The sequence below is a fragment of the Gopherus flavomarginatus genome, chromosome 6 (genome assembly GCF_025201925.1).
Source record: "Gopherus flavomarginatus isolate rGopFla2 chromosome 6, rGopFla2.mat.asm, whole genome shotgun sequence".
NCBI classification, from domain to species: Eukaryota; Metazoa; Chordata; order Testudines; family Testudinidae; genus Gopherus; species Gopherus flavomarginatus.
The window spans coordinates 70,808,467-70,819,510 of NC_066622.1; the positions used below are offsets into that span (position 1 = coordinate 70,808,467).

General features: G+C 46.0%; 1 protein-coding gene across 1 annotated transcript; it reads right to left on the bottom strand.

Moving 5' to 3' along the window:
• Nucleotides 1–6,234: 6,234 nt before the first annotated feature.
• GDF2 (growth differentiation factor 2) lies at nt 6,235–9,454 on the bottom strand. The gene is made up of 2 exons (XM_050960229.1): nt 9,109–9,454; nt 6,235–7,181 (listed from the first exon to the last, which is right to left on the bottom strand). The coding sequence occupies exons 1-2, from the start codon at nt 9,452–9,454 to the stop codon at nt 6,235–6,237; spliced, it is 1,293 nt and encodes a 430-aa protein (XP_050816186.1).
• Nucleotides 9,455–11,044: the final 1,590 nt, after the last annotated feature.

The following is an 11,044-nucleotide window of genomic DNA, read 5'->3' on the forward strand; positions in this document are numbered from 1 at the left end:
AGAAAAACAATGGTCTTGATTTCCCCTGGATGCTGCTGCTCCTTGAGGTTGCTCTGGCAGTGCCAATCAGCCAGAATGCTTTACAAAGCACACAGGTGGCACAGAGCAGGTGAGGCAGCTCAACTAGGGTTGCCAACTTTCTGATTCCAGAAAAGCGAACACCCCCGCCCCTTCCCGATGCCCCACCCTCCAGGAGGGTTAGGATGGGGAGGGATGCAGTGAGGGGGATGGGGATGTAGGGGCGGTTGGGATGGGGAAGGATGCACTGATGGGGGTGCAGGGTTGCGGGGGAGGAGTTGCCCAGAGTCCAGGGCAGGTGGGGCCAGCAACGGACTCAGAAGGACTGTCCTGGGCTGAAGGGTTGATGCTGCCAGGGTGGAGCTGGTGCGGCTGGTGCTGCCAGGTCAGGCCTGCCCCTGACTCCCTGAGATGGCCAGGGCAGACTGGGCACTGGGTTCATCTAATTCTCCTCCCCTTCTCTCCAGCAGGCCCATTCCCAGAACTCGGAGATGGGGATACATACCTCCGCCTCCAAGGTGCTGGCGATGGGGCGACAGATCACAGGGTCGCTGCAGGAGCACGTCTCACAGCTTGAGCCCAGCTACAGTAGGAGTGCGAGGAGGAGGGGGCTGGCAGCAGCGGGAGAGGCACGCGCCACGACCCCTCAACAGCTGCCTGCCAAGCAGCGCTCACGAGTCGCACTAGTTTGGCCCCTGCCATGACCCGGCCAATGAGAGGCAGACTGGGGGTGGGGCAGCATGCGGACCCCCCTGGTTGCCCTAAGCCTAGGAGCCAGACATGCTGGCTGCTTCCTGGGAGCTGCACGGCGCGGAGGATAGCAGGGAGCCTGCCAGCCCTGCTGTGCGGTGCCGCCAACTGGACTGTCAAGGGCGAGGATTCCTGCCAGGATCCCTTTTCAACCAAGTGTTCCAGTCAAAAACCAGACACCTGGTCACCCTAAGCTGAACTCCAAGCCAGGCCTAGGCGTGGGGGCATTATGGAGTAACAGTTCTGCAAGGGTGTGTGTGTGAGATGGCTGGAGAGTTCCAAGGGTCACTGCTCACACAGGCATGCAGGGTTCTGAATGCTGATCAGAGCTGGATCAGGCTCAGGTTTGTGAGCTGTTAGGTGGATGTAAAGTTATGCATAAAAGAGCTTCTTTGTCTAACACAAGCTTTCATCACCTTAATGTGAAAAATGACACTGGGGATGTGGTTTGAGCCTTTGTGCCCTGGAGAAATTGAACCCCAGACCTCTGGTTCTAGGCACATGAACTGCTATTGACTGAGAAGTAAACACCCCATTCTGTTAGCTAGGTGCATGACATCTTTAGCAACCTCCAAGGGGCCTACCCACCACTGGAAGTGGGCAGAGCCCCCTACAGGAATGGGGTATGCACTCCTAATCTCCAGTGCTCCCTGGATGCCAGAGCACCCTGGGAAGGAGATGAATTTAATTGAGAGCAGCCCTGAGGTTGTAAACTGCCCCAGGCTGGGTTAGAATCAGAGTGGCATAAATGTGTCACAATTGCAGCACTCTTTGGTAGGCTGTGTTAAACTCTGCGCAGACATGGCCCAGGATCTGCTCCAGCTTTGTGTGATGTCTTGCTTAGAGTTTTGTCAACTTTGGCTGCTAGCTATCAAAGTTTTTTTGGGGGGAGGATTTATAGACATAGAAACAGATGGATTAGTGAAGCTTGGAAATGAGCAGTATTAAGGGCTAGGCAAACCTTTTAAACCAGCTTCTGAAGCTGGCAAAACTCTTTCCCTTATACTTAGTGGAGAAGCAATGTATATAATCTAAACTTAATCATGTGCCATGAATTAGGGGTAGAAGAATTCCACTCCCACTCCCACTTCCCAAAATGTTGTGATGTGTAAAAAGATGCAAAAGACTCCATAGCACTCACTAGACCAGGGATGTCCTGGCCAAATCTGAAATGGGTGATGCCATCCTTCCAACATAAATCTGCCCTTCATGGTTTCCTTTGGATATGGTACATTTCCTTTCCCTTCCTAAAATTAGTAGCCCCATGTTCCTGTGCACTGTTAACTACTTGCCACTTTCTGCCAACGAGGTGGCTGCATTTCAGTAGAGATGGTAATTGGTTTTTAAAGCGCATTTAGCATTATAGGACATTGGGATGAAAGTGATTTTATAGGAACAATGAGGACACAGTTCTGCGCTTTACCATGTCTGTTTTCAAATGCCTCAAGGAGCCTCCAGAAAAAATGCTAATAAAGTCAGTCATTAATTAATTATTTTATTTAATTATTTTACAAAATCCTGAGGTTTTTACTCAGGCAAAGCTCTCAGGGGGCCATTCCTATAGAGAAGGATCACCCTGGTCATGCCCCCTATCCTCCACTCCATTGGCTGTATATCAGTTCCTCACCAGTCTGGAATTGCCTGATGCCTAAAGAATCTCCAGCTTTCAGCTGTTTTGCATCACTTTAGCAGCCTTATTAGAGGCCAGGATCTGGCTCTGGGACTTTCTTGATGAACTGGTTTCACTGAAATCCAGAGTGCTCAGTGGAGTTACTCTGCAATTAGGCTCGGGTGGCTGAGATTTGACTAGGGGTCCAAAAATGTGTATTTTGACTTTTGGGCCCAATGAGCTCTGTAAACAAATATCAATATATAACGTCAGGCTAGACAAAGTAGGAATGTTGAGGTTCATTACATTTCTCCCAGCAAGTATCAGGAAAACAATGGCTTTTCTCTCCCCTTTTTTATCTGATTCTGGACACTATCCTGCAGTTGCAATGGGAATGGAATCAGGCCTTGTGTTTGAACCACATGGGAGCTATCAGCTACCAGCTCCTTGACGTGTCGCGGCATGTTTCTGGAAGTGTGCACTGGGGAGAGGAAAGGCTGCTGTCATGATCAGGCTCTTAGGAGACAGTAGGGAAACCGAGGCAGCAGGAACAGTGGGCGCTTAGAGGGAGGGAAGTGGCATTAATGAATGGGAGTGAAGATAGCAGGAGATGGGGAGGGAGCAGAAAAGAGCCAATGGAAAACAATGGAAACCCAGATAGGGGCGAGGTGGAAGGTGGGTGATTGGCACGCATGGCGTCAGATCCCCAATCTATGTCTTGCAAGCCAGTTCTGAATGAAAGGGCTCTAAATCAGTCCCAGCATTCTAGTGACTCAAACTTTGTTCTCGTGGCTTATGATGTCACCAGAATCTCTTGACAGAATAGCAGGCAGCTATGATAGAGATGGCTGTAATTTGCTCTGTATCAAATTAACAATAGTAAATAAACCATGTATGAGATTCCGGAGTGGAATGGCTCTTGCCAAATGAATGTGTCTTACCCTCAGGCTGCCCTGATTTAAAACACATATATCCATTTAAATCACATCGCCTGCCATACATTCAGCTACTGTTCAGATTCTTATCTCCTTGATAGCTACATCGGTTTGAACTGTTGGCTTGTTTGCTATGGGCTAGAGATACAGAATTTTGTACTCTAGGATTTTCTTGGGAGGCTTTGCACAAGAAGCAGAAGCGCTTGGGGGTGGGGTGGGGGGAGAGGAAATAATGGCTTCCTGTGCAGTGTTTGAACCAACCACCTGGGCCCAATTAAAAGCACCTTTAGTTTTATTCAGGGAAGACACTCACTGAATTCAATAAGTCTTGTTTGATTAAAGGCATCACAAATGGGTCCTGGATTAGTGGACAAAAACCTAAAGACTGGAGGAAAATTGTATGATGAGACGTTCCCTTATGCTGCCATGTCTTACCAAACATGGTTCAGCTTTTACCCAGGGAAGAGAGGACTGAATGGATGTTTAGAAAATGACATAGATTTTAAAAAACAGCAGGATAATGTTAGGCTTCTAAGTCCACTCTTAGGCACCAAAGAAAATGGCCTGCTTTTCAAAAGTGCTGAATGCTCCACAGCTTCTACTGACGTCAGTGGGAGCCGGATGCAGCTTCTAATTATTAATCTCGTTTGCCTGCATATTTTCCTGCGGAAGTACTAAGAATGTACAGCAGGTCCAAGTGGCTCTTTATCTGTGTGTGGAGATAAGAAGGGATGCAGCTCCTCCGAAGAAACCGTGTCTTAGAGGCGGAAGGCTGCACTTCTTATCATTCAAGGACGTGTGTTAAAGGGGTAAAAATAGGGTCATGGAGGATAAGAAAGCTGAAGAAAGGCACCTGCCACATGCAGAAGGGAGCCACTGGAAAGGATTAAGACTTGAGAAGCTCAGCTAGAATACTGCAAACCATCACTTACAAGGAGTAAGTCAGAATCATAGACATATAGGGCTAGAAGGGACCTCCAGAAGTCATCTGGTCCATCCCCTGCGCTAAAGCAGGATTACACTTGTCTAACTGTTCTTAAAAAGTTCCAGTGATGGGGGTTCCCACAACTGCCCTTGCTAACCTGTTTGATGCTGGCAGATCATGCCAAGGTCACCATGTCTCACCTGAACACTGCCAAATACAGAGCTGGGATCAGTTTGGCTCGCCTGTGTGTCAAAATCGGTAGGAGAATGATAAGAGTTTAATCTTCATTGTAATGCTTGTGAGTTGCTGCCTGCATTAATCTCACTTGCAACATCTGTTTCTCCTATTGTAAGATAATACTTCTGCCTTGGCATTATAAACCTCTGTAATTATGTAAACCACCAGACAGGAGGGAGATGTTAACTAGTGTGATTGGCAACCAAATGTGTTATGTCCTGCCCCACAGGGAAAGCCCATCAACACCAGACTGAATATACTGTGCAACATTAAACAGGACAAAAGGCTTTGTTGCTCTGCCCTCCCCCCACCATGAAGATGTCATGCAAGTGGATTCTGCCCATCAGCTGAATTTGCAGCTCAGCGCATATGGCAGGAAGGGAATAAAAACCCCAAACAGAAGGAACTGAGTATCTCTATGTCGCCTTGACCCTGCAGGGCAAGGTTTCTAGGCATAAGCAAGAGGTCCCCTGTTGTTTAGTCTGGGTTAGCCTTAGAACTTGCTGATTATAGAAGCTTCAATTATCTGTTTGATAATTTGTGTATCTGTTTACCTACTTTAATCTTGTAAACTCTCCCATTTCCTTTCCCTATTAATACATCTGTATATTGTTTGGCTACAAGCATTGTCTTTGGTGTAAGATCTAAGCTGCAATTGACCTGGGATAAGTGACTAGACCTCGGACTGGGAGTAACCTGAATATTGCTGTGATTCTTGGTGTAAGGGACCATCTATCACAAATGCAGTCTTACCTGGCTGGTGAGACAGATTGGAGTATCCAAGGGCACTGTCTGTTTCCATGTTAAGGCTGTTGCAGTGCTTGAGCAGTTTACACTTGATAATTGGTTGGTGAAATCTAAGGATGGAGCTCACAAGCATTCTGGGATTTGTGCCCTGCTTCTTAACAGTCTGCCCTGAGGTTACTACAGTGATGTAGGCAGCCTGACAACCTGTTCCAGTGTTAACTATACTTATGGTTAGAAAGGCTCCTATACAATCTGGGTAGGGGAAGGCATCTTAGAATGTGGTCCACAAAAGCCAGCACAATAGGCTGCCTAAGCTCCCCCATGAAGCCAGCCAATCAGAGATCCTGACAAGAAGGTTGTGTCCTAATTCCCAGTGCTCTCGTGGAGATCAGTGACAAAGGCCAGACTTCAGGGAGGCCCCTGTCTCTGCTGGCTCGTGGATTGCTCTGGGGCTTAGGTGGGAGATAGGCACCTAGGAAACCTTAACGGCAAAAACCTGGGTGCCAAGTGAGTTTAGGGGTCTATGGCATTAGGCGGCAGCTGAGCAGGGTTTTTTAGGATCATGGTGGTACCTGAAACTGGGACTTAGGCACTGGGTTGTAGGTGCCTAAGTACCTTTGTGGATCTGGGCCTTAGAGCCTCAGTTCCCATTACAATCAACTGGGCTTCTCAATCCCTTAGACTGCTCTGACAATCAGGAACCAGGCTGGCAAATCCAGCGATTTGCAACCACAAAGTTTAATTAAATTAACAGAAAACCATACTCAGATTCTGCAGAATGAATTGCAGTCTGTTATTAAATAATGTTTTGGGCTTTCAATTGCACAATATTGTAACATGGGTTTCATTGTTCCCCGTTACGTGCAATTTATTTACAGTGACTGCCATTCTGGAAAGTTTTGGTTTTAAAAACAAAAAAGCTTGCCTGTGTGGATGTACATTTACATCATTAATGTACAGATTTACACAACAGCAGAAAGGTTGGATCTTGCTGTCAAAGCTGCTGCCCTGTACTACCTGCACCCGCATTCTGCTACTTTCATCCCCTCGTAGTTATATTTCAAAGTGGGTACCCCAGCATCATCAGTGTAGAGGATGGAAATCGAATCCAATTTGGTAGGAACACAACAGGCCTTGGCAGCTTTCTTGGGGTTTTTGAGGTGCACTAAGGTTTGAACAATAGCATGTTTCGTAGGGGTCACGTTGTCCGTCAGAGGGAAAAAGCAGCCCCCTTTGCATTCAAATGCATCGTAATCTTTTGGAGCAATGACCCAGGAATCCCAGCCAATGTCTTTGAAGTTCACACGGAGGGAGGTTCTCCGGCAGTGATTGGTACCAGTGCTTCTCTTGCTTCTAGATGAAGGCTGGTGGAGTCCAGGGACGGATAAGGATTTCTCCTCTGTCTCCTCTTCCTCTTCAGGCAAAGTGCTGTTCTTTGCTAACTTCTTTAGCACGCTCTCCTGCTCATGAAGAATCATCTCCCGGAGCTCCACTCTGGTCTCCTTGGTCCCGTTGCTGCGGTCATTGGAGAACACTATTAACAAGGGCAAATTTTTAGTGTCGGGCATAACACTGATGTCCAGCTTCCCACAAGCGAAGTCACCCAGAGTTTTCCTCTCAACAACAACTTCAAGCTTGTTTTTAGTCTTTGATTTGTCTGCCCTGACCCATCTTTTCACAGCACTGGACACCTCAAACATTTCCCATCCACATTCCTGGATATCTTGGGTGGCAAGGAACGAGTTGGTGCTTTCTGGACTTTCCCAGAGGTCTTCATCCAGAACATCATAAATGACCATGTTGCCTTCCAGTCTAGAGAGAGGCCCAATGTCCCTATTACAGGATATGTGGATTCTCAGCTCCGCCCTGGTGACATCTTCGTGCCGTGGGATAGAGACGTTGAAGAGCAAGATGTGTTTCTGAATTGGGTGTTCTTCCAGGGAAGCCATAGAAACAACATCTGCAACAGGAAATTAAGAAACGCTGTCACCCTGCCTCCTATGAGAGAGGCGAACCCAATGAGGACAAAAGCATTTAGCAAGCTGCATGCTATATTTCAAAAGAAATGCCCACCCTCTACTAGAAGCTGCTGGGTGTGAAGTTACACCATGGCCACTAGCATTAAATAAAATGGACTGGCTTCACTCCAGAGTTATAGGTTTAAAACCCAGATGGCAGTCCCTAATGGTGGCAACTCCACTGGGGATCAAGTTGCAGAGGTCCACAGTAACCACACCTTCAGTTATGCTCTGTATGTGCATGAGTGTGGCGTGCTCACACATAAGGAGACAGCATAGCCCTGAAAGTAGGTGGTGTTGGCTTGTAATGGGGACATGACCGGGGCAGCGGGGGTGTGTGCAAACGTAGTGGCTTCCCATAGAGGCTCTGCCATGTGGCCTTTCTAAAGAGCACTGGCAGGAATTAAAGCTGTAAACCTCCATGGAGGTTTGTAATACAAATCCCACTGCCATTACCTTGGCCTTGGTTGAATCCCCCTCCAACCCCCCTCTCAGGTGTAGGGAGCTGTAATTTATATCTCTAGTTTATGCTCTCCTGGGCCAGCTTAGCTGAGTTCCCCAATACCGCTAGCACAAAAGCATCTTGCACTGGGGAAGAATTAGAGAAGACAATCCATTCTTTAAAAGTCTGAATTAGAAGCTCCAGGTTCTGGCTAGCTTGGTGGATATGGAGCTTCTCACCTCTAAGTCCCTGGTTCTGTTTCAGCCCAGATTGGTAGGGCTTGATATTCAGATGTAGGTAGAGCACCTGTAATTCCTGCTGAAGTCCATGGGAGCTGGAGGTGCTAGGCATGTCTGAAAGATCAGGCTGGTTGTGTTTTGGGAAGTTACCCCCAGCTAATAGCTGTGTACTGATCTATGTAAGATGAGTGGATGGGTGTCAGTCCAATCTAATGGACAAGTGTCCATCCTGCCAAAAGCATCTTCACAATGGCCAATGAGAGCAGAGGATGCAGCCATGGAGACTGCACTCTATAAGGGTCCTTCTGTGTTGGAGATGGTTGTGGGGGAACGTGGAGATGGCTATAGTGCTATTTGTAAGGGGTCTAGTCTGTAAATAAATGGAAGCTTGGATTCTTCTTGGCTGGTTCCTTTTGCCAGCACTAAATTCACTTAAGCTCTCCCACCGCCTGCTTTTATTGCTTCTTTTGATGGGGCTTTTTAAATCTTTTAGTTGTATGTTATCTTAGATGGACACAGTGTTTAATTTATAATGAAAGAGGTGCTGGAGCTCAAGCAATTACGTCCCGGGGCTCAAGCAAATTTTTTTACATTCATAACTAATGCAGCAAGCCCAGACGTGCTGGGGCTGAGCCCTGGCAAGCCCTGGCACAGATTAAGCACTGGATGGATGGACATTTTACTGATGGGCTAAGCTGAGCAGGGCCTGAACCTTTTGGGCCAGATCCAAACACTCCAGAACTCTGAGGGTGAGGGCAGATGTTCATAACTGAAATCTGGAGCCATATTTCCCGCTCGGCTTCTTTCTTTGCAAAGGGCTGGAGCAACACCCTGGAGCCAAACATCTTCAAATGTTCCAAAATCTAGACCCAAATTGTGCAGCTCAGCCCAAAATCTCTAGCTTTGAGAAACAAGTGCCGGGTTACCAAGTTGTGGTGATTCAACTGAATTGGTATGAAAAGAAAGGGGAAATGGTACAATGTGAAATCAGAGAAAAGGACTTAAGACCTTGAAAATTATAATAAAATAGGGAGCAGTGGAAAGGATAACAAAACAGACTATGGCTAGGATTTTCAAAGAAACCTAAGGGAATTAGGTTCCCAACTCCCTTTGAATTTCAATTGGATTTGAAACTGACTCTCATGCGTCTCTTAAAACCCCAACCTATATGCTTAAAACATCTCATACCTTCAGTACTGAAGCTCCGCACAATATTGGATGCAGGGATGGAAGACTTGTCTGTGGCATATCTGTTGTACAGGTCAATCATGAATTGTGGTGGCTCCTCTCTAGACCTCTCTTGCGAAGGGATGCCCGATAAGTTCAAACTCCTCAGGAAATCAGCTTTCATGTTTTCCAGGAAGGTTTTAAAGTTGAAATGGGTCTCGCCCTCCACCTCTCCGGGATCACCAAAGGATTTATCAGAGTTCTCCATAGCTGATAATTTGCCCCAGGCTTCCAAGGGCTTGCCTCTTGCCAAACAAGTGATGATGTTGAAAACAGACAATGCAGCCATCACCCCAAAATAGTGCATTTTTCATCTGTTCACTTTCCAGTGGAGAAGGGAAAAAAGAGAGGGATATTCCAGTTGATTAGCGCTCTCCTTTCATTTAGAGGCAGAAGAAAGGGAAACAGAAGGCAAACAACTTGAGCTCTGTTCCAGTCTGTTGCAAACCCCAGCCTCTTGTCAGTTGTCAAGCCTTATCTTAGCCATTGATGCCATGCTTCAGTTCTGTTATCTAGCAAAGCTCTTAAGTTAATGAAGATTCTATAAACATCTGAAAAAACAGGCTGGACACTGTATACTATAAAGAATTCACATTTCACCTCAGTGTCATTGCTTAATTATGTTCTTTGCCAACACTGAAAGGGCTTCAGGGGAATTTTTTTCGGGGGGGTGACAGGGGAAGGAAAAAGACTCTGGTTTTCCCCAGTCCCCCATAAAAATAAAATAATAGGGAGTAAGAACAAACAGCTCTATTAGCAGGGAGCAAATATCACCCCTCAAATCTATACCTTGGTCCCTTAATGCATGTCCTTCAAAAATCAGTCATCCGGTGGAACCTTGTTCTGCAAGCTGTGATCTCATGACAATGAAAACAGCCTTAAAATTCCCTTCCATTTATCAGCCAAGAGCTATTATTTGTACACAGTGAAATATCTGTTTTGTGTCAAGTTTGCCTCAAATTGTTTGCCTCAAATTGTCCATTTTTAGCTTACATCCTTTGGTGGAGGGGGTAAAAAAATTCTGTCGTTAGCATATGTTATGTAATGTATTTTCCTAGATTCTTGTACATGAGGTCGTTGGTTAAACTAGTTCACTCCTATGTCACTGCAACAATAACTGTTTGTTCTTGAAGATAAAGCCAGGCCTACTAAGCCTGAATGAAACATAAAGTCCCTATGAAGACACTGAAGACTAGCCAAGAGTATCTTTGTGCGCCATGTGAATATAGGCCAAGGCAAAAAATAAGAATTATGACATACTTTTGTGTGCCTTAAGGAGGACAAACTCCAGTTAAAATATTACAAATATTGCCTGATATTTAATCTAATTTAATATAATCATTCTAATGCTCTAATCTAAGTGTACATAATCATTTTACCTAATCTATCTGTGTATTATTTTTAGAGCACCAATTAACCCCTAGTCCTGGTGATATGTTGTCTCATTGGTACTATGAGACCTCAGATCACCTAAACAAAATATCTCACTGCAAAGACTCATGAAAGTTTCTGCCTCTAACTAGGTCTCATTGCTGATCATTCTTCAGATTTCTCGCAGGGCATATCTAGCCCACTGCATAATGCAAGCTCTCTGTAATTCAGTTGCTTCCACCTGTTTCTCTTCAAAGGCGACCTAGAATCCTTGGTTCTGGTTTCTGCAGCAGTTCCTAGAAGGTTCATAGATTCATAAAGCTTAAAGCCAGAAGGGACCACTCTATCACCTAGTCTGATCTCCTGTTTATCACAAGTCATTAAATTTCACCCATGTACCTGTGTGCTAAGCCCAGTGGGTTGCGTTTGACTACAGCATGTCTTCCAGAAAGGCATCCAGTCTTGATCAGAAGACACTAAGAGATGGAGAATCTATTCTCCCCTTGAGAGTTCATTCCAGTGGTTG